Genomic DNA, 25,530 nt, shown 5'->3' on the forward strand with positions numbered 1-25,530 from the left:
ACTTGCCTCAACAGGTCTTCGCAAGCGGAGTTTAGTGTCCAATGGAGGAAAAGTACGCATAAGTGGGCTGGCTACATCCCTGGCAGAGGCCTTGGATTTTGGTCTCACTTGGCTTGCCGGGTCTTCTCACGCACAGTATATTTCCAAAGGTCTCGGTCAAAAGTCATTGCCTCGGTGAGGCCTAATGTTCGGAGGTCGTGCTTCACCACTTCATACCAGATCTTCCTGGGCCTGCCTCTTCCACAGGTTCCCTCCACTGCTAGGGTGTGGCACTTTTTCACACAGCTATCCTCATCTGTTTTTGCCACATGACCATACCAGCGCAATCGTCTCTCTTGCACACCACAACTGATGCTTCTTAGGTTCAACTTATCTCTCAAGGTACTTACACTCTGTCGAGTATGCACACTGACATTACACATTCATCGGAGCATACTGGCTTCATTCCTTTCGAGCTTACGCATGTCCTCAGCAGTCACGGCCCATGTTTCACTGCCATGTAGCATGGCTGTTCGTACACATGCGTCATACAGTCTGCCATTTACTCTGAATGCCGCCTGAATGCTGGTCGCTTCACGTGTCATAGAGAGTTGAACCTGATATTCAAGAGGAGTTTGGCCCAGGCAAACATCCCCTTCATCTTAGAACCATCTGGATTGTCCAGACATGGGAAGAGGCCTGATGGCCTCATCCTGTGCCCCTGGTTGCAAGGCAGATGCCTTGTCTGGGAAGTCACAGTTAGCAACTCTTTTGCTTCTTCTCACTTCCTGGATGCTGCGGTCAGGGTGAAATCCACAGTTTCTTAGGCCGAGTAGAACCAAATCCTGAAATACTGCGATCTGATGGCGAACTACATTTTCCATCCTGTGGCATTTGAGACGTTTGGTGGGGTCAGACTACTTACTGTGAGATTCCTGTCTTCATTGGCAACTCACTTTGCAGAGGTAACTAGTGAGGCTCATGAGGGCGCTTGGCTGTTTCAGCACATCAACCTCGCCATCACCCATGGCAACACTGCAAGCGTACTGGCATGTCTCAATAGCCATTAGAAAGGCTTCCCAGCGCCCCCAACTTTTCAACCCAAGGTGGTGAATTGTTTTGTTTTTCTCTTTTTTCTTTATTTTTTTTTCTTTTTAATTTTTTTCAATTGTGTTCTCTATTTTGTCCAGTTTACTTGTCTGATTTTGTAAAACAGTGAACACTGTGAAGGTAATAAAAATTTTAAACATTTTATATTTACTATAAAATTAATAAATAAATTATAAATAAAGTTATTTTTAGCATGCAAATAATTAACTCCATGTTTGAAAATTTAAAGATAGTGAAAATTGACTGTTAAGATATTTGAATTTTTGTCATTTGCATTTTTGGAACAGCCCTACTTTATAATCAAATAATCTTATTATTAAAATAATTTATTCAAAAATGGACTTTAAAAGCCATACTACAAAAAATTAAGAAAAAAAAATTTCATTTTTTATAAAAAATGTAGACTAGAACTCTTTGTATCGATTTGTGCAGTCTTTTATCTTTTGTTGTGTGCGCACCTAATAGTTTAGTTTCATATATGAGTAGTGAACCTTTAATATCACACAAAAATTGATAAAAATTTGAGAATTAAAATTAAATACCTTTTTTTCTAATGAATGAAATTTTACGAAACCTTTATCAATATATTCCTTGAACATTTCTCTTTCATATTAATATCAATATAATAATTCTTAATCGAAATTTGAACACTAGTGCAGATTCAAAGTGTCAATGTCAGGCGTTATTACCCGTCAGTCAACCAGTTTGGTCCATTCATTTTTTTCTTTTGTTCTACTGCATCAGATTTCAAGTATTTTACGTCTAAATGTAGCTTATCACTAGTGAAACATAATTTACCCCTTCGTTACTAACCCGGCCGTAGCCGGCCGAAAACATTTTTGGTTCATAAGACTAACCCGGCCGGGCGTACCCATTGTTATTTAAATGTATATTTGAACCCAAATCTCGTTAATACATTCGTTAAAACACCTGATTTTACTTTGCAAACAGTTGAGTTATTGTCTCCAACATTGTTTGGCGTGATATTTGAACTCAGTGAATTTTGGAAGATTTTTTTCCACATTTTTTGCGGCGTTGATTTTTTTCAACTTTGAAGATGGAGAGGAGTTTCATGCTATCAAGCAGTGATTCCGAATTTGAAGGTTTTTCAACAGAAGATATGGAGATATCGAAGAAAAGAATGAATGAGCTACAAAAGCACATGGTGAACGATAATAAATCGGATATTTCTGTATCCGAAACTGAAATCAGCGATTCTGAAAGAGGCGACGGTGACAGCGAGGATGATTTTACACCAGAATGGAGTAAACATTTTAAAAAACGTTTTTATTAACAATTTTTCTGAGGAAACAGGGTCTACCCATAGTCTTTCTCAGGAAGCGAAACAATTAGACTTCTTTTTCATGCTTGTTTGAAATGATTACTGCGGAAACAAACCGTTACGAAGAATGTAAACAAACCGGAAAAAAAAAGATAGCTTGCGGTTTCCTGCAACTATAGATGAAATACGGGCATTTTTTGCCATAAATATTATTATGGGTATTAGACAGTTACCCAGAATAACAAATTACTGGAGCGATCAGGAACCTTTTGGCGATGAATATATTTCCAGTATTATGAACGAGTACGATTTGTGAAGCTGAACCTATATTTACATGTGAGAGACACTAGCAGTACCCCCACCCCCTCCAGTACGTGGAGAACTTTGAGACAAAAATTATGCAATAGAATTGATTAAGAACCCTTTCTTTAATTATGTTCCAAATATCACATTAATATGTTGATAAATAAAAAAGTTACAGGTGTTTAATGAGACTAGTCTAAATTCATGATTATTTTAGAATTTAATTGAAACTCATGAGGGGTGTATTTTGGTCAGAAATATAGTAACGAAAGGGTTAAAAAACAACATTTGATTTCAATTAAAACTGAATTAGTGAGACTACTTGGAAGACGCCAACTACAACAGAGAATCTACGTTAAGAATATTATTCAACTACTACCGTAGTTGAATGATTATATATATATATATATATATATATATATATATATATATATATATATATATATATACATACATGCATATATATATCTTTATTTATTACTTTATTTCAGTCTTTTTTTATATTCTTTTCTCTTTTCTGTGTATAATTTTTTGTATGTATACTTGTAAGCAAAAATCTTTTGCTATAACCAGTAAAACATAGTTTTCAGTTTGAAAATAGCTAAGTGAAGCTTGAAACTCATATCAGAGTAACTCACTGTAAAACATTATCATTAAGATTAAAATAAAAATTATCCCCTCAAAAAAGCCATCTCTTCTCATTCTTTCAAATATATATATATATATATATATATATATATATATGCAATAAATAACCACATCTAATAGCATCTTCAATTTCTTTTGGTAGTTACCAGATTCTTACAATACACAAAACTTTATACTCTTAAGAAAGAAAATGCTGTTATCACACAGAGATTTGAAAACTATGCTAAATTTAATTGAATCTAACTTATCATAATTGTAATTTCATCACTCATTTAGCACACCCAGTAGTAGTTTAGATGTTTAAATTAATTTAATTTAATCAAACTAGCCATAATCATAATTTTGCCTTTAATAATTTATTCCTCATTATTTCATTACTGTATCTATGCAAAATATATTTAGTTTTCCCCATCATAATTTTTGCCTCTAATGCCCAGTTTACCCATTTCATCTTTACTGTTCTTATAAGAATTACTGCCTCTACTCTGGAAGTTAGCATAGCTGTTTTTGGTATTTATCTCTTAATGCTATTTCTGAGCCAGCAAACATAGCAGTCACTTCTGGTGGTCAAACACTTCCCTCCTCCTCCTTCTTTCTGTTGCTGCCTTATATATAAACCCTTTTAGACATGCATTGTTCTCCAAAATTGTTCCTCTGCCTGCTACCTTCTCCCCATGTGCAAGTTCAGACATTTCCTTATGTGTGATATGCTCACCTATTCTCACCCCCACCACCTATACCAGAAACCGCTCTCTCTCTCTCTCTCCTGTTCCAGAACCTCTCTTGGAAACTGTTCCTCCTCTCAGAAGTCTTTCATCCACATTACTGCAACACACATGCTGCAGTGTGTATCCTCTGCACCTATCAACTAATTAATTAACTATTTTTATTTACCTTTGTATTAGCAAAGCTTGCAGAGCACTCAACTATTTTTGCTAACTTTATTTACCCATCCTTCTATTAACCATGGTTGCATAGCACTCACTTCAGGTAGATGCAGCGAGTGCAACACAAATGAATGACAATAGATTAAACTGTTATGACATGTTTCTTCATAAATGCTTGTTGAAACCTTCTTTTCAAATGTGGAATGCCATCCCCCTTCTGCATGCTCCTTCCTTCCCTCTTCCCCCTTCATATCCTTAGAGTTGGTGCTGTCAATATAGGCACAGTGAAAGCTAGGTCTGATGAGGTTGTTGAAATGTTTGAATGGAAGTGTGTCTGTGTGTGCTGCATTGAAGAAGCAAGGTGGGGTGCTTGAGCAAGGCTCCTCATAGGCAAAAAACATAGTTATAAAATCTTCTGGGAAGATCTGGAAGCTTAAGGATCATTTGAATAGTTAGAGATTTAGAGACGGCCTAACCGAAGCATTTAATGAGAAGCAGGAAGAACTACAGACTTGTAACACAGAGGTTAACTGGAAGCTCCAACGAAAGAACTTACTGAGAGCCACAAACCAAATTTGTGGCTGGTGCAAAGTTTCAACCAGACCTAGAGTGATGGAACAGTGTAGTTGACAGAGCCATTAGAGCAAAGATACAGGCTTTGAAGGACTAAAAGGATAGCAGTAGCAAAGAGTTATATCAGGTAACTAGAAGGGCAGCTAGGAGGTAGATATACTTAGCCAGGGGAGAAATAGAAAGGAAGAGATTTGCCAATGTTCTAAGGCATGAGGATGAGTGGCTTGAGGTGTTTCAGTTTGCAAGATAGTATGTTAGGGAAAATCATGATGTTTTAGGAGAGAAGTGTGTTTGCATGCATGATAGTTTACTTGTAGTTAGTGACTCTGCAAAGAAAGAGACTTGGAATGCCATTATAAAAGGCAGCTAAATGTAGAGAATATATGGGAGCAGGAGAGTCTGCCTAATGTGGACCTGAGAGGAACCAACCATCCGAATTGTTAATAGCTATGAAGGATATGTAGACAAGGAAAGCCCCTGGCCCAATAGGAATCACCAAGATGCTTAAAATAACTGGCAGAGAAGGATATGGTTTAGTCATCCATATAGTTAATCAGGTTGTCCATGAAGGAGTCATACTCAATGGTTGGTGTAGCAGCATTATAGTCAACTGCTACAAAGATAAAGGTGACACTTTAGAAAGAATTACAAAGCTATCAAATTGCTGGACCAGGTAATGTAAGTTACAGAGAGGGTCATAGTTCAACTAATTAGGAAGAGAGTTAGTCTAGATGAGTTGCAGTTTGGTTTTATGTCAGGGAGAAGCATCACAGATGCTATATTCCTCTAAGGCAGCTGCAGAAGTATTTGGCCCAAAATAAACCTCTGTACCTGGCTTTTGTTGATATGGAGAAAGCCTTTGACAAAATTCCCTGTTCCCTTATCTGGTGGTCAATGTGGAAGCTAGGATAGATGAGTGGTTGGTGAGAGCCATACAAGCCATGTACAGGATGCTATTAGTAAGGTAAAAGTTGGCAATGAATTTAGTGTACAAGTAGGGGTTCACCAAGAAACAGTTCTCATCCCTGTCTTCTTTATCAGAATCCTCCAAGCCATAACAGAAGAATTTAAGACAGGCTGTCCTAGGGAGCTCCTCTACATTGATGACCTTGTTCTTATAGCTGAATCACAACTAAAACGAGAAAAAAAATTTCAGGTGTGGAAGCAAGGCCTGGAATCAAAGGGCCTTAGAATAAATTTAGCAAAAACCAAAGTCTTAGTAAAGAGGGAAATTGAGAAATCACAAATTTTTTCCAGAAGATGGCCCTGCTCGATATGTAGAAAAGGTGTAGATAGGAACTCCAAAAGGTGTACACAGTGCATGCTATGGACACATAAGAGGTGAAGAATATCAGAGGAAGGCTAACAGAGAAAGCAGTCTGTGTGTGGAAGATGTGTAGGCACAATAAACATGAGAAATGTACAAAGAATAGACTTCGTCGAATGCTCATTAGAATTAGTAGACAGCTTCTGTTACTTAGGTGACCAAATCAGCAGTGGAAGAGAATGCTCTGAGAGCATAGCTGCTAGAATAGGAACGGGTAGGGCAAAGTTCAGAGAGCTGCTACTTTTGTTGGTAACAAAGGGCTTCTCCCTCAGTGTGAAAGGCAGATTGTATGATGCCTGTGTGCAAACAGCCATACTACATAGCAGTGAAACATGGGCTGTGACAGCAGAGGACATGTGATGGCTTCAAAGAAATGAAGCTAATATGCTCCACTGGATATGCATGTCTTAAGAGAAAAATTGGGTATAAGAGGCATCAGATGTAGTGTGCAAGAGAGAAGACATTACTGGTATGGTCATGATGCGTATGGGTGAGAACAGCTGCATAAAGAAATGCCAATCTCTAATAGTGGAGGGAACCTATGGAAGAGGTAGACCCAGGAAGAAGTGAGATGAGGAGGTGAAATATAATCTTTGGATGTTGAGTCTCATGGAGGTGATGACAAGTGACCAAGACTGTTGACAATTTTTTGTACTTGAGAAGGCACAAGCTTAGTGAAATCATAGTTGTGGCCAGTGCCAGTCACATGTAAAAGGCATCCATGCTGGTGACACATAAAAGACACTCAGTACACTCTCTGGAGTGAAGGGTGTTAGAAAAGGCATCTAGCTGTAGAAACTAAGCCAAAACAGACTGGAGCCTGTTGTAGCTCTCCGACTTACCAGTTTCAGTCAAATCAGCTAACTCATACCAGCACAGAAAACGGATGTTAAACGATAACGATAATAATGATGATGATAATGATCTGTCAGCTTAATTTCTAGTTTATGGACAGCACTAGGATCCTGTCATAAAAATTTAGTTTTCTTTCTCAATGATCTTTGTGAACAAGTTTAGATAGAATCTTTTCCAATGTCCGCAGCCTTAACTTTTTCTTCCACTTGCTAATACCCCCAACATTTTTATACAGTTCATAATATCTTCATTTAATCTCTAATGCATTCAGTACAAATTAAGGTTGCCAATAAATTCTGTAATACATTTTTAGCAATCCTGTTGAATTTAACAACACTCACACATGCACACAAACATATCCTTACAACTGTAAATGTCTTCTTCAGGATTACTTTTAGAATAGAAGCTGTGTCAAAGGTATTAGTCTACTTTAAAAAAAAATAACATTTAGTAAGATACAGATACAATTGTAAATATTGTAATGGTATCACATTACAATAACATATATGTTATTGCACACAGATCATTAATGTATAATAGTCAGAAAATATATCAAAAGATAGTATGACAATGTATATACAGTAATAAAATATCAGAATAAACATGCCAAAAAATAGTCAAAAATGATTATGTTGCTAATTTTAGAAAACTGCAGTGTTATTTCTCATCAACAAATAACAGCCTAAAGATTTTGAAATCGATTACTTAATTTACTTATACAAACTTGAAAAATTGACAACAACATTTAAAAATGTTAAAAACTCACTAAGAGCCTTTGATCATCAAATGCCATGGCCATCTCAGTAAGACTTTCATTATTTAAACTTTCTGGAATAATGAAATATTCAGGCAAACTGAAAAAAAAAAGAAACAAAAAAAAAGAATGAAAAAGGAATTATAATTATCTAAGATCATTACATTACAAAAAGTCGAGATTCCATTTGCAGCCTATCTCTTACACTTATTAGTTTTTACTCTCCTTCAAGAGTTAATTACCACAAAGATAAGGGTGATGTCGTAAAGAGTGGGGGACTATACAAATCAGTTCCTGAGAAAATATTTTCAAATGAAGATAGTTTCATACCCTAAACAGATTCTTCTAGTTTCCTCTCAATCTCTTGAACACAACTCTTGGTTTTTCAGTAATTAACTAATCAAAACAACTACCGTAAAAACCCATGTAATTTATGCACTTTTTCGGCAAAAACAAAAATAAACTTTAGGGGGTGCATAAATTACATGAGTAGATCATTTCCAGAATTTTTTTAGAAATTGTTTTTGTTGAAAAATGACATACAAATGTAAACATTCATACCGGAAGTTGATTCATTTAATATCAGAAGAGGTTTCTACAAAAAAAAATATAATGAAGTTGATTTTTATTTATGCTGGACGGTATAATGCCTACATTTTCTGTATAAATAGGCGTAGGAGTGACTGTGGGATAAGTAACTTGCTTACCAAGCACATGGTTCCGGGTTCAGTCCCACTGCATGGCATCTTGGGCAAGTGTCTTCTACTATAGCCTCGGGCCGACCAAAGCCTTGTGAGTGGATTTGGTAGACGGAAACTGGAAGAAGCCCGTCGTATATATATATATATATATATATGTATGTGTGTTTGTGTGTCTGTTTGTCCCCCCAGCATCGCTTGACAACTGATGCTGGTGTGTTTACGTCCCCGTAACTTAGCGGTTCGGCAAAAGAGACCGATAGAATAAGTACTAGGCTTTCAAAGAATAAGCTCTGGGGTCGATTTGCTCGATTATAAAGGCGGTGCTCCAGCATGGCCACAGTCAAATGACTGAAACAAGTAAAACAGTAAAAGAGAGTAAAATTTACTAAAATCATTAAATGGTTAACTACTTTTAAAGTTTGACGTTCATGCTGGTAATCACGGTCCAGGACATATTTTACATTGCTTGAAGTTTCTACCTATTGCAATTGAGCCCAGAAATTTTCTTAATTAGATCAGTTCTTCTCCGCTTAAGAAGTCTAGCTTGCATTTGCCTCCAGGAAGCTATTGCTCGCTTTCTCCGTATTAAGACAATGAAATTCATCACACCCGACATCGCTGCTACCAGCTCTTACTGCATCTAATGCTGACGACATCATAATTCATCCTTGCGCATGTAAATTCACTAAGTGGATATGACTTTGCGTTCCTACAGAAACCTTCATTTACCTTATGCAATGTTTAATGTCGTTTCAGATTCCTGTTGAATTACACAGTAATTTTATGCTCTCTTCATAGAACACTTGTAATGTATGCATTACCAGTTCTTTTGGCATAGTAGATTTTTGCTATTCTTGTTTATGTCTCCTCACAGACGTGAATATTCTAACAAGTTGCTTCTTAAATTTTGCACCTCACTTGTTTCAATAAACACTGAGTTAAACTTGCAAGGCTGTTTATTTTCTCCCTTTGATTTTTAATGCTTATTTTAGTGGGTTACCAAACTATCAGTTTGGCCTCCCGGCTAAAAAAGTAATGACAAACTTTTAAATTTGCTTGACATTTTGTAAGTGTGAAAGGGATAAAAATTTTGATACTCCATATCAAAGGTACCGACAAGAATTAGCAGAAAATCAGAGCTTGAGACAAGAAGACACTTTTGACCAATCAGTATTCTGTTTACATAATCAGTTTGATCAGTTACCTCCCTGTCGGTTGAGTAAAGTGTCAGCCAAGCTGATGTTTATTGGTAATTAAACTTATTTTGCAACACTTGTGCATATTTATCAGCTTTGTTTTATCAACAACTTTTTCTGTGATCGTAATTTGAGAAAACATACAGAAGTATGCTAAAGATCGGATATAATCTCTTGTGGGCAAGAAATGTAAAATAAAGTTTATTATAAACAAAACAAACACTTTGTAATTTAATAGCTTTCTTTGTGATATCTGCTAAACAAAAATTTTTTTCAACAATTTTTATCCTGAAAATCACCTGCGTAAGTTACACATGTGCAAATTACATGGGTTTTTATGGTAATATCTGCAGTCAGCTATCATAAATATGATTGTTCATGGCTATGGCATGACTTGATAAGCTTTCTCCATACTAGTCAGTTTTTCACTTGAGCTTACCATTATGATCAATTCCTTTCCACTTCAAATTCCTTTTCTGCAATATCTTTAAATCTCTGTCTAGGTCTTTCATGGTCTCTTTCTCTCTTGAATAGTTGTGAGCAGAAGATTTGTCTGGGGAATCTGTTATTGTCCATCCTGTGTATGTAACCCAACCAAAATAAATTTCTATCAAGAAGGATTTCCAACATAGGAGGTAGACCAGCATGCTGTAGGATCTCTTCATTCTTGATTTTGTCAAAGAGAGTAATAATCATGATTCATCATAGCTGTCCCATCCATATATGCATATAACTTGCCTACTTGAGCTTTATAGACTGTCTGTGTTCCAGTTCCATACAACAGGGAAAAAAGCACTATAGCCTGATATACCTTACATTTGACACATACAGAAACGTGCTTATTTTTCCACAGCCTCTTCTGCAGCCTGCCAAATGAAGCACAAGCTCTGCTCATTCTGCATATGATTTCTTGGTCCAGTTGTACATTATATGAGACAGTGTTGCCTAGGTATTTGAATGCTTTGCACTGAGCCAGTCTTTCATGTCTAATAGTGATATTTTCTACTGTTACAGAATCAAAACAATTAAATATGGATAAACATTGTCTTTCATGAAAAGAGGAAACCTGGTTTACAAAGAAAAGTTAAACGAAAGATAGTTCTGATTAAAAACATTACATAAATTTACATAATCTTACCTGGAAGACAATTGAAAATTTTCATTTGCACTAGTGACATACCAATTAGGATTCTGATCAATTCGTGTTAATTCATCTTGCCAGTCCTTTTGCTGAATAAACATTGGCATAGGTGGTTCAGCAGAAAATTCTAAGAATAGAAGAATTATTATATAAAACTCTAAAATGGTTCTCAATGAAGGTCATTTTTAAAATTGTGACTAAACCTATGATATAGCATATTTTCAGTTATTGAAATAATGTGAATATTTCAACAATTAAAGGAACAACCTAAAAATAAAAACAAAATTAGTTTGAAGAGTTGATATTGTTAACATAACTTCAGATGGACCATCTAGAATGGTGTGATTAATGTAGTAAATATTCAGCTAAAGACTGACTGTAAAGAAAACAAGGGTAGAAGAACAGTTTCAGAGCATTGCAGTTCTAAAGATATTAGATTAGAAAGTATATAAACAGCATTGTAAAGAAGAGATGATGAAAGCTAGTGAATTGGGTGGTACACATTTAGGTAACTCAAAGAAACAGGAACTTTTCCATGTTTATCAAATACCTAAAAATATTGCTACCCCTTGCTTGCATTTTTCATTCTAGTATTAAAATACTTTAAAATTTATTTAGTCAAGCAATAGTGAAATAATTTGGGTGAAAGATGGTTGATTGGTATTGAATGGCTTTGCTTATTTGAATATTTTATTTGACAACCTATTCAAATTTTATTTTAGCTGCAATATTTTAAGCTCTTTTATTTTAGGCTTACTTCTTGTCCTGTACCGTTCCAGGTTTATTAAACACTTAAGAATATTGTTATTCCTTGCTCACATCCTTCATTCTAGTCCACTTATTTCACAGGCAATGCAGAAAAATTAGTAATTTTTATTCTAATAATAAATTTAGCTTACTTTTTTGTATTATTTCATTTCTTATTGATGCCTATTCATTTTTGTTAGAAATTCTAAATTGAAGAACACTTTCTTTACATTGAGTATTATAAAATATGCCTATTTAGAATTAATTTTAAAATTAATATTTATGAGAAATAAAATTTTTTAAAAAGAGAGCAAAAAAAAAAAATTATATACAACACCATTAAGGGTTTTGATGGACGACGTTAGTGTATTATTAAAAATCAGAGAAGCAGCAGATGGAACATTAGAACGGTCGGATGAATTAATAGGATGGGCAAAAATGAAATTCAAAGCCAAAATATCTCGAAGCATGGCATTTGTGAAAGAAGTCCGAAAAGAAGTGAAATTCAGGATAGTAGGTGAAGATACACCAACGGTGAAAGAACAACCAGTAAAGAGTCTCGGCAGATAGTACAGAGATTTACTAAATGATAAGAAGCAAAGCAAAGAAACACACGATTTAGTGGAACAGGGGCTAAAGGCAATTGACAAAACAACGTTATCAGGGAAATTCAAATGTTGGATACCACAATTTGGACTGTACCCAAGGATAATGTGGCCATTGCAAATGCACGAAATAGCCTCAAGCAGAGTAGAAAGGATGGAACAAAGATGCAGTGTGTATATCAGAAAATGGTTTGGTCTTCCAAAACCACTGAATACAACTGAAGTATATGGAAAACCCATGCTGCAACTACCAATAACATCAATCGCTGAAGAGTATAAGGCAGGAAAAGCAAGGACAGTAATGATGCTAAGGTATTCAAAAGATCAGAACATCCGAGTAAACCATCCAAAGGTACGAACAGGGAGGAAATGGAAAGCTGAAGAGGCAGTAAACAGGACAATTGGAAAGCTAAGGCATGCCGATATAGTTGGAGTGACACAAGAAGCAAGAGCTAGTTTAGGGTTGCACAATTTCAAGCCGTTTTGCATGAGTAGTGTAAAAGAGATGAAAGAGGCAGTGGTACACGAAGTGAGAAAGGAGGAAGAAGAAAGGCGCAGAAGGATGTACTTCCAGAAGGAGGGAAAAGGACATAAGGCCAGGCCTTCAAATAAAGTATACGAAACACGACAACTAGAAGGGATACTGGGAGCTGGCTGTGGATTTGGAAAGACTGTTAATATTTCCACTCATAAAAACAAAAAAGACCAGACTTAATCCTATGGAATACAGAATGGAAAATTGGAATTTTGCTAGAGCTGACAATGCCATGGGAAGAGAACATTGCCAAAGCAGAGCAACAGAAGGAGAAGAGATATGAGAGATTAATTGAAGAGTGTGGAGAACAGAGATGGACTGTCGAGTATTACCACCTGACAGTGGGGACTAGAGGCTTCATTGAAAGGAAAATGGCAATGTTATTTAAAAGAAAGTTTGCATTTTCGAACTCAGAGCTGAGAAAAGTAATAAGGAGGATAACAGGAGGCAGTTGACAAAGCCAGCTTCTATATATGGCTGAAATGAGAAGACCTAAAATGGCTTGAAAGCCATAACATGCCGACTGGGAAATAGCATCGCTAGATGAGGCTGGCTGACACTTAAGCAGTATTGTGGATTGACAGGTGGGCCAAGGTAGCGATCTCATTCATAGCACACCCTCCTCCTGGTTCGAAGGCTTGTACCACCAAACAGATGGTCGGTTCTGGTTGCTGGAAATGACACTAACACAACACTGTTGGAAGGCAGGTTTAGATAGGACATGGGCTAAAACTACATGCCCTTCCCATCCATTGGTCAGTTGAAGCTTAGACAGTGTCATGTGACAGTTAGCTGGTGCTGGCTGCGGAGCCTACCAGCAAGTATCTAATGGGGAAGTTTGGCAGGATGATCATTCGCCCACTGACATTCATTGACACTGCATCGAAGAAACCAAAGAACAAAAGGAAAAGGGAGAAAGAAGAAACATATTCGACACCAGAACTGAAGACATCTCTGAAAGAGGGGCTCCACCACGTCGAAAATGGTAGAGGAGTAGGGGCCAAAACCAGATGTGATTTCTCCTGATGATGTCTTTAGCTACTGGATCCCCTATAAAGGAGCTTTTGAGGTAGCGAACCATGAAACGTGGTTGGAATTCCTCCTAATTATGAGCAATGAGGAATCAAATGAATTAGAAGAGAAGGTAACTAAAGAACAAAACAATTATAGACTGGATTTTCTGATTGCCTTGTACAGATAAATTATCATTTAAGTATCTTTGTAATTGCATATAAGACAGATATTTACAACTGGCAATTATTGAAATCTGCATAACTTTTTTCGCTTTGATATATTTTTATGGGGTTAGCAAGAAAAGATACATCTGGTGGAGATCTTTCATTTGAACACAAATAAAGTATAGTTTGCTTTTCAAATAGCTGAGATATTTTGAGTTAAAGTCAATCTTAGGGGTTACTTACCAATTTTTTGGCTACTTAAAGCTGCATAACTTTTTTTCTAATTATATCTTTTAATGAGGTTTTCACCAAAGGATTCTACTCATTGATTTTTTAAAAATAGTTATAATTAAAGTATAGATATTCTTTTAAATAACTGAGAAATTACAAAGTCAATTTTAGGTGTTACTGCCATATGTGAATATATATACACAACAAATTACCAGGTTTTTTCATCACTTAAAGCTGCATAATACCTTTTAACAAGGTTTTCACCAAAAGATTCTACTCATCGAGTTATTTTAGAAGGGTATAATTAGAATATAGTTCACTTTTCAGATACCTGAGATATTTTGAATCAAAGTCAGTTTTAGGTGTTATTTATCAATTTTTTGGTTGCATAACTTTTTTTCTATCTAATATCATTTAAAGATTCTACTCATTGAGTTCTTTTAAATAGTTATAATTAAAGTATAGTTTTTCTTTTAAATAACTGAGAAATCACGAGTCAAAGTAAATATTAGGCAGTACTCTCCCATTTTTGGCTATACATTTTTTATCATAACTTTTTTTCTACTGAACCAAATTTCGATTATTTTATGTCAAAATGTAGCTTACCACTGGTCCATCATAGTGCAAAAAACCGAATTAAGATTGAGCTAAAACTGAATTAGCAGTAAAGTGTTAAATTGGATGTGAGTGAGTAAAAGTTGATCTTAAGAATATTATTCACACGCTGCCATGTGTGAATGGTATTCCTAGGAAAACAGACAAAGCACTGATCCCTTCAGGGAAATAGCCCTGCTTCATATGTAGAAAAGGTGGAGGTAGAAACTTCATACAGTGTACCCAGTGCAAGCTTGGACATAAAAGAGGTGCAACAGTATCGCAGGAAAGTCAACACAGAAAGTAGTCTTTGTGTGTGGCAGATGTGCAGGTATAATAAACACTAGGAATGTACAGAAAATAGACTTCCTCAAATGTCTGGGGAGTGGGATCCTTAGAAGTAGTAGATAGTTTTCATTATCTAGACCAGGGGTTTTCAAACTGTGGTCCACGGACCACAGGGGGTCCGTGGACAGCAAATACTTTTTATGGGCAATTTGATTTTATATATGTTTTTTAATCGAAATCTTTTAATTGACAATAAACCTATTTGTTAAATACGGTTAAATAAATAAATGTAAAAATATATGTTATTTTAAGCAAATATTTATGTATAAATTTCATAAGCGTTTATAAGGTAAAGCCTGAAATATAAAGGGGTCCGCAAGTCAAAAAGTTTGAAAACCCCTGATCTAGACAACCAATTAGCAGTGGAGGAGAATCTTCTGAAAGCATAGTTGCTAGAATAAGAATAGGGTGGTTCAGGTAACAAAGGGTCTCTCCCTCAGAGAGAAAGCCATATTATATGATGCTTGTGTATGAACAGCTATGCTACAGAGCAGTGAAACATGGGCTGTGATAGCAGAGGACATGCAGAAACTTGACAGAAATGAAGCCAGTATGTTCTGCTGGATGGGTAATGTCAGCATGCATGTATGGAAGAGTGTAAATGATTTAAGAGAAAAACTGGGTATAAGAGTCATTAGATGTAGTGTGCAAGAGAGAAGACTGTGTTTGTATGGTCATGTGATATGTATCGATGAGACAGCTGTATAAACAAGTGTTGATTTCTAATTGTGAAGGGAATTTGTGGAAGGGGAAGACCCAGGAAGACATGGGATGAAGTAGTAAGAAAAGTTCTTCAGATATTGAACGTTGGTGAGATGATAAGGGACTGATATTTGCTGTTTGAAAAGATATGTGAAGTTAAGTAAAACTATGGCCATCCATACATACAGGCACATCTTCTATGGCCACAACCCACCCCTTCCCCTCTGGCAAAACTCACCCACAACCATTTCCCCCAAACCCCCACTACAGGCTCCTGCATCACTTTCTATCCCTAAATATTTCATTTTACACTCTTATGGGATATCTCCTCTATGCTACTTATACTTCCCCACCGACTGTTCCCTGTGGATAGGCCCTCTCTCCCTCTCTCTCTCACTTTGTCTCTATCTTTCTCTCCCCCCACCTCTCTCTACTTATTTGTCCTATTGGGGTAGCCAAGTACCTCCTCTGTATTAAGACAGCTATCCCTGACCTTCTATCATACTCCAACCACTTGCTTGGCAAAAAGCCACCTTCATAAGTTCCTCTCCCTCTCTCAGCTGAGATGTCCTTGCCTTGCAAGCAACTTCGCGATCCTGCAGGTACTGGTACCATGTAAAAAGCACCCATGTTAGCACCACATATAAAGCACCGATGCCAGCACCATGTAAAGTGCACCCATGCCAGTGTCATGTAAGAAGTACCTGTGTCAGTGCCATGTAAAAGCACCTGTGGCAGTACCACATGAATAGCACACATGCTGATGTAAGGTAAAATCACCCAGTACACTCTGTAAAGTGTTAGGAAGGGCATGTGAAAACAGACAATTGGAGTCTGGTGCAGTCATCTAGCTTACAAGCTCCAGTCAAATCGTCCAACACATACCATCATGGAGAACAGACCTTAAATGATGATGATGATGATGATGATATATATATCATCGTCATCATCATCATCGTTTAACGTCCGCTTTCCATGCTAGCATGGGTTGGACGACTTGACTGAGGACTGGTGAAACTGGATGGCAACACCAGGCTCCAATCTAAATTTGGCAGAGTTTCTACAGCTGGATGCCCTTCCTAAACGCCAACCACTCAGAGAGTGTAGTAGGTGCTTTTACGTGTCACCTGCACGAAGGCCAGTCAGGCGATACTGGCAACGGCCACACTCAAAATGGTGTCTTTTATGTGCCACACGCACAGGCCAGTCCTGGGGCACTGGCAACGATCTCGCTCGAAAATCCTACGGAAGCCAGTCAGGCGGTACTGGCAACGGCCACGCTCAAAATGGTGCATCTTATGTGCCACCCGCACAAGAGCCAGTCCAGGGGCACTGGCAACGATCTTACTTGGCTTGCCGGGTCTTCTCACGCACAGCACATTTCCAAAGGTCTCGGTCAGTAGTCATCGCCTCGGTGAGGCCCAATGTACGAAGATCTTGCCTCACCACCTCAGCCCAAGTCTTCCTGGGCCTACCTCTTCCACGAGTTCCCTCAACTGTTAGGGTGTGGCACTTTTTCACGCAGCTATCCTCACCCATTCTCACCACATGTCCATACCAGCGCAATCGTCTCTCTTGCACACCACAACTGATGCTTCTAATGTTCAGCTTTTCTCTCAAGATACTTACACTCTGACGGGTATTCACATTGACATTACACATCCAATGGAGCATACTGGCTTCATTCCTTGTGAGCTTACGTATGTCCTCAGCAGTTACAGCCCATGTTTCACTGCCATGTAGCATGGATGTTCGTACACATGCGTCATACAGTCTGCCTTTTACTCTGAGTGAGAGTCCCTTTGTCGCCAGCAGGGGTGAGAGCTCTCTAAACTTTGCCCAGGCTATTCTTATTCTAGCAGTTACACTTTCAGCGCACCCACCCCCACTACTAACTTGGTCGCCCAGATAGCGGAAGCTATCGACTACCTCTAGTTTTTCACCCTGGAATGAGATAGAAGTTGTTTCCTGTTTGTTTACAGTCTTTATTGCACCTGAACATCTGCCACAAACAAAAACTAACTTCCTAGTTAACCTGCCTTTGATGTTGCTGCACCTCTTATGTGTCCATAGCTTGCACCTGGTACATCTTATAGAATTACTACCTACTCCTTTTCTACATACTGAGTAGGGCCATCTACCTGAAGGGGTTTGTGTTTTATCTACCTTCCTACTTATTAGGATTTTGGTTTTAGCTAGGTTGACTCTAAGGCCCTTCAATTCTAGACCTTGCTTCCACACCTGAAACTTCTCCTCTAGTTCTGATAGTGACTCCGCAATTAGGGCAAGGTCATCAGCATAGAGGAGCTCCCAGGGGCAACCTGTCTTGAACTCCTCTGTGATTGCCTGGAGGACTATGATAAATAAGAGGGGGCTGAGGACGGAACCTTGGTGGACCCCTACCTCTACCCGGAATTCATTGCTGTACTCATTTCCAACCCTCACCTTACTGGCAGCATCTCTGTACATGGCTCGCACAGCTCTCACTAACCATTCTTCTATCCCAAGTTTCCTCATTGACCACCAGATAAGGGATCGGGGGACCCTGTCAAAGGCTTTCTCCATGTCAACAAAAGCCAGGTACAGAGGTTTATCCTTGGCTAGGTATTTCTCCTGCAGCTGTCTTACTAGAAATAAGGCATCAGTAGTGCTTTTACCTGGCATGAACCCAAACTGCATCTCATCTAAATTGATTTGCTCCCTAATTAGTTGGGCTATGACCCTCTCTGTAACTTTCATAACCTGATCTAACAGCTTGATGCCTCTGTAATTATTTGTATCTAAAGCGTCACCTTTACCTTTGTAGCAGTTGACTATGATGCTGCTACACCAGTCATTCGGTATGACTCCTTCGTGTATCACCTGGTTCGTAATATGGGTGACTAGGCTATAGCCAACACTGCCAGATATTTTGAGCATCTCTGCAGTGATTCCTGATGGGCCGGGGGCTTTCCCATATATATATATATATATATATATATATATATATATATATATATATATATATATATTAGAAGAAAAGCAACAAAAATTCAATAGGTTATAGCAGTACGTACGTTTCGTACAAGCTCCATTTATTCATGTAGTGAGAACACTACATAAAATGTACAATGAAAATGTACTCCTCAGCTGCATAATGGAATTTCATTTTAGAAAGTCATTTTGTAGATGTGTGCAAACAACGATTATATAATCATTTTTCTTCATTTAGACGTAAACATAAAGCCAATAGCACATCATCATCTAATAAAATTTGGGAATTGAAGGAAAATGGTATCGATTTTAATCTTAAATGGGAAATCGTCAGGAGAGCACAACCTTATAGAAATAGTAGATCCCAACTCATTAATATTCTAGATAATAACAATACCAATAATAACAATGATAGGACAAATAACCATAACAATAATTCCATTGATCTAGATTCTTACACATCCCCCAATAACATATCCTCCAATAGTAATAACTCACCCACCAACAGACGCAACCCTCAAGCCTCATATACTTGTAACTGTCGCTCCGGGACTATCTGCCCGCTTCAAACACATTGCGTAAGATACAACGTAATATATAAATGCACCGTGAGAAATCTATTACATAACTCTACTGCTACATACATAGGTGCAACTAAAAACTTCAAACATCGCTAAGCAGCCCATTTGCACTATTTTAGATACAACAAACACAGTAAATCTACAACATTAGCCAATCACATTCATCACCTCAAAAGCACAAATACCCAATATACTTTAAAATGGTCCATATTAGATTCTGGAACTCCATACCAGGGCCAGCGCTCCAACTGCAAGCTTTGCCTAATGGAGGCGTTCCATATTTTAAAATACAATTCTCCCACTCTACTTAATCGATATAATGAAGCATTTAGCAACTGCAATCACCGCTCTTTCAATACATTTAAATTTTATCACAAACAAAAATGCACAAACAATCACGCAACATAATCGCACGGCTCCCCATAGGTAACCTATTCGACCTGGCAAAAACATTCATCTTTTACCATCTTTTGAATAGACTTATTTCCCTTTCGATCCTATCACCACTGTATATATATTCCCAAATCTACTTCCTCTACACTCTACTTGACAATAACACCACCACCACATACAGGCTTTGATTACTTTAAATCCCAATTCCACTGTCTATGAATAGGTTTAGCTATCTTTTAGAATATGATACTACTAACTACCTATCCTCTCTCCCTTTATTACTGTTCTTGGTTTGTCACCCATACCCCCACCACCTTTATACTGTCTCTGCGCATTCCTTCCTCCTCACTAAACTATTTAACCTCATCCCCTCACTATCCAGTCAGATCAACTGACCATAAAAATATACCACTACCATTCTCCACCTGAATCTTTCCTCTATCCTCTTCCCATTCTGTCTTGAAGACTTGACCTACTTACCCTACGCACATTTCTCACTTGACTTGGGCATCCTTCAAGTAAACACAAGCAAAATACCACGGACACAATGTGGCATATATTCACCTCTGCTATCTCAGCCTTTGCTGCAGCAACTATCTCCGGATTATTCCCACAAGGATTACTTTACACGGATACTTACTACTGGAATGAAACTACACTCCAAGTACTGTTCTCTCTTTCTTTCTTTTTTCAGCGCATCACACTCACTATCACTTCATACTAAAACTCTCCGCTTATTGATATAATAATCGATTCCTTTACTATTTCTGTCTCCGATGAAGGGAAGTACTGGAGCTTCCCAGAAACAGCTGTAAGACCCTATCCATAAAATATATTTCCAACCTTACCATTGCTCTCTTTATCTTCTATATATTTATATATATAACTTTTATAAGTAATATTCTAAAAGAAATATTCTAAAAGAATATATAATTGAACTTATGTTGAGTGCTCAATTATCTTGAGCAAATAAATGTGTATATATGTGATTTTATATTATTAATTCATCAATAATATATTTAGGAAATCAATATTTAGTATTTCAAAAGATATATATCCAACATAACATGGTAGCATAATAAATTTAAAAGTTTAAAACATAAAAATAAAAATACGGAATATAAATATCGATACATATAAAAATCTAAAAATAGATAAATATATGTTTAAACATATATTTATCTATTTTTAGATTTTTATATGTATCGATATTTATATTCCGTATTTTTATTTTTATGTTTTAAACTTTTAAATTTATTATGCTACCATGTTATGTTGGATATATATCTTTTGAAATACTAAATATTGATTTCCTAAATATATTATTGATGAATTAATAATATAAAATCACATATATACATATATATATATATATATATATGTACACACACAAACATGCTCATATACCATCATAATTTAACAGCCATTTTCCATGCTTATATACTCTGTTTCTTTCTACTGTCTCATCTTGTTCGTGTATAGAGTTCCTGTAGTCCTACATTTCTTTTCAGTTGTGGCCAGTTTTTCTAACTTAGAGGATGTAAAACTCAACTGTCTCTCATTGAATAAATCTCTGTTAACTTTTTCCTGCTGAAGGACTCTGTCTGAAATGTTGTATTTTCCACACCCCACGAAATGTTCATTGTACTCTTTTTACCAATTTTTCTATACACACACATGGTTGAGAATTTGATTCAACACACCATGCTAAGGTTCATAGTAATGCTGTGAACTCATCTCACATAAAAAAGTGACTACACAGTCTCCCGCTACAGACCACATCACACCCAATAAATTAGGTTCTGTGTTTAATATTCATAACACACTCAGACTGAGCATACAGTCAGTAGCTGTTTTCCTGGACTAGTGCTAGGATTGCTCAGCACTGCACCGACACTTTGGCATACTACCACAAATGTCACCCCCGGAAATGTAGAGATAATTCATCAGCTTGTGAATGAGGATTGTTGGAGAACAATCAATGACATTGTTGATGTTGTTGGTCTGTCATATGGGTTTGTGCAGGCAATCCTAACGTCTGAATTGAACATGTGGCATGTCTCTGTCAAGTTTGTTCCCCCGTCTGCTGACCATTGAGCGGAAAGAACATTGTGTCAAAGTCTGTCAAGATCTCCATCAGCATGCCACTGATGACCCATCCTTCATGTTGAGAATCGTCACTAGTGACGAGAGCTGTGTCTATGGGTATGACCCTGAGATGAAGCAGCAGTTGTCACAATGGAAAAGCTCTTCATCACAACAGAAGAAGGCATGACAGAGCCACAGCTCAATCAAGAGCATGCTCATCGTTTTTTTCAACATCCAAGATATTGTGCATTGAGATTTCATCCCACTGGGCCAGACTGTCAATTGAGAATTCTATTGCAATATTTTTTTTGAGGGAAGACATTCAACAAAAGTGACTGGATCTATGGAGCAAAGAATTAGATTCTTCATAATGACAATGCACCCTGTTACTGAGCTCACCAAAAACAACATGGTATCGCTTCTGCACCCACCCTATTTGCCAGATTTAGCACCTGCTGTTTTAACGCTGTTGTAAAGATCAAGAGTGAATCGCAGAAGGTTCTCCACTCACTTACTGAAAACGACTTCCAAGCTGGATTCTGGAAGTGGCAGGAACACTGGGACTGGGGTATTGCTGCACAAGGTGACTTTTTCAAAGGAGATAATATTAAAACTTATGTAAATAAGTTATCTTTTATTAAACATAACCAGTCTGGGAACTTTTTGATACCACCTTGTAAGTATTACATAGGTTTCACAGCTGGTTTTACAAAAAATAGAATTTTTATGCATCTTCTCTAATTTAACAATGACAGACAGTGACTCTCTACTTCTTGAGTCAAATATATTTTTAAACAAAAATCAAGGTGAAGTCTAAAATCAAGTGGTCTGTCATTGATTCTGCTCCTTCCTACCACCCAGTTAGACTGACATATACATTATATTTATGTGAGGCCATCACCAACATCATCACTAATGACCTTCAAGTTAATAAGTGTAATGAACTACTTATTGACATCACTTAAAATCATTATTCAATAGCTATTCTGGATAACGACTCTTCTTAGGTTAGATCCTACATTAGTTCCTAAGTTATGTCTATATCTTATGAGTTTTACATGAAGCACTACTCTAATACTGATATAATTATTCTAGACTCCTCTTTAAACCCCTCCAAACTTTTGTCCATTAACAGAGCTATTGAACATCTAACTTTTGAACTGTTCTGAACATCACTGTACATCACCTATACCTATCCTTATTCGCACCCCCAAAACCCATGTTTCTATACAGCCAACACTCTACACTTGACTTTTGTATCATAATTAGTTATATATTTAATACACCTTTTACTTTTGTATTGTTGTTGAAGAAGAGGATGACTGTGAGTACCATTGCCACCACTACCACTGTTACCATTATTTTTCATCATCATCATCCTCATCATCGTCGTTGTCGTCACTTAACGTCCGCTTTCCATGCTGGCATGAGTTGGATGGTTTGACTGAGAACTGGTAAGCCAGGAGGCTGCACCACAGTCCAATCTGATCTGGTTAGGTTTCTACAATTGGATGCCCTTCCTAATGCTAACCACTATGAGTGTGTAGTGGGTGCTTTTTATGTGCCACTGGCACAGGGGCCAGTCAAGCGGCATTGGCATCAACTATGCTCGAATGGTACTTTTTACATGTCACTGACATGGAAGCCAGTTAGATGGCACTGGCATATTTATTATTATTATTATTATTTGGCATTAGGAAGGGCATCCAGCTGTAGAAACTCTGCCAAATTAGATTGGAGCCTGGTGTTGCCATCCGGTTTCACCAGTCCTCAGTCAAATCGTCCAACCCATGCTAGCATGGAAGGCGGAGGTTAAACGATGATGATGATGATGATGTTACTGTTATTATCATTATTATTATTATATCATCATCATTATTATCCTGCATGTGTAAGCGAAATCAGGGTATTGTAATCACTCATCTTTGTGTGTTTGCAAAATTACTGGAAAATGGCTGAATGGATTTTCACCAAATTTGGCAGAAGTACTCACTAGGTGAGTAGCTTCAAATGATGAAGATTTGGTTTGATTATCCTCAAAACTGGCATACAGGTGAATCAAAATGTTTTGACCGTGCAGATTTTTTGTGAAAGAATTTATATGCATTGTTTTGGCATGTTCTCAGCACAAGAATCTATTACTAACACATAAAAACATGTATTATGTCTATTAAATACTATTTATCTCTTACCAGATGGAGTACTTTTTTGTTGATGTTACCATCACAGAACAGTACACATATATATCATTTGATTTGACCCTCATCTGCGTGTGCATAGATCATGGTGTACCTATGCACATAGATATGTGTGAATACATATATACATAGATATACAACTGTGTGTGTGTGTGTGTGTGTGCGCGCGCACAGTGATAGGTTCGAGGGTTTCATTTATTTATGAGTTGATTTCTTAATTTCACCAGAGTATAAATACCTATAATGGTGATACTAAAAAAAAAAAACAGATAAACATTTTTTAAAACTCAAACTTACAAATTTCCCGATAGGCAAGTGGTCATATTATTTATATCCTACAATGAACTACAGTACATTTGATTCACCTGCCATCATTGAAAGACACTCAAAACACTTCTCAAATTCTATGCAATATTTTCTATAAGTATTTCATTCTGTTCACTTTCTTTTTTATAATTATGATTATTATTTGAATAATTCATTTAGTCATATGCAAATTTTACTCATATGCATTTGGCGTAGGCATCGATCAAGTCTACTTTTAACTGTCATCTACTTACACTTCTAATCCTCTTTTAGTCAAACACTTACAAGGCTTAATTTAGTTCAATTAAAAAGCATGGGTAAGTAACACATTGTAAGCCACACTATAATTTGCGAAAAAATTTATCTGCGCACAGGGTATGCATCGACCCCTCCAATACTATTCTTTTCATTATTATTATTATTATTATTATTATTATTATTATTATTGTTATTATTATTATACAGGCAGCAAGCTTGCAGAATTGTTAGCACATTGGGCAAGAGGTACAGTGGTATTTCGTCTGTCTTCACGTTCTGAGTTCAAATTCCGTCAAGTTTGACTTTGCCTTTCATCCTTTTGGGGTTGATAAATTAAGGACCAGTGAAACACTGGGGTCAATGTAATTGACTGGTCCCTTCCCCAAAAATTTCAGGTCTTGTGCCTTTAGTAGAAAGGATTATTATTATTATTATTATTATTATTATTATTGAAGGATTTTGTCTTGTGGTTTGATGACAAGTCACCTCAAATCTCAAGAATTTTCCTAGAATTCTTTCAAAATATAAGACTGCAGTTTTCTGTAAATCAACAATGCAAGTCTCAATTCTAGTATCCTGCAGCTGCTTAGATAGCAGTTTGGGTGTTGTGCCAAGTATACCAATTACTACAGGAATAAATGTCATCTTCATGTCCCCAGTCTCTTCATCTCTCAGGCTAGATCCTGATATTTTACAATTTCTTTTGATATTTGTATAATATTGTAAAGCCTATGATCTTACACATTTTACTGTTCTCTACAATCATATTTAGTCTTCTTATGGATGGCCAGTCTTTATGGAGATATTCCATAAAATCCTGTAACTGTTATTCTCTATTACAGCCTCTAGCTTGTGTTCATACCACTTTTCTGCTAACATCCCAATGCACTCTTTTACCAACATAGTCTTACTTTGCTTTTACTCTTTTTGTGGTAGCATACTGCACTCAATCCTTTAGCATTCAGATTACTCTGTCAAATGAGTGCAATAGGCTGGATCTTACTGGTTTGAACATAAACAGGTAGAATATTTGGGAG

The 25,530-nt window shown here is 36.9% G+C and overlaps 1 protein-coding gene across 8 annotated transcripts in view; it reads right to left on the minus strand.

Annotated features, from left to right (window-relative positions):
- Window positions 1–25,530, minus strand: part of LOC106868939 (myotubularin-related protein 10-B) — a 190,685-nt gene that overhangs the window by 81,756 nt on the left and 83,399 nt on the right. For all 8 annotated transcript variants that reach the window (XM_089363636.1, XM_089363635.1, XM_089363632.1 and 5 more), the window contains exons 5-6: window positions 10,754–10,883; window positions 7,731–7,818 (exon numbers count right to left, since the gene is read on the minus strand). In XM_089363636.1, coding sequence (XP_089219762.1) covers window positions 7,731–7,818; window positions 10,754–10,883 — 218 coding nt within the window. The remainder of the gene's footprint in view (window positions 1–7,730; window positions 7,819–10,753; window positions 10,884–25,530) is intronic.

The sequence above is a fragment of the Octopus bimaculoides genome, chromosome 15 (assembly GCF_046866305.1).
Source record: "Octopus bimaculoides isolate indiv1 chromosome 15, ASM4686630v1, whole genome shotgun sequence".
NCBI classification, from domain to species: domain Eukaryota; kingdom Metazoa; phylum Mollusca; class Cephalopoda; order Octopoda; family Octopodidae; genus Octopus; species Octopus bimaculoides.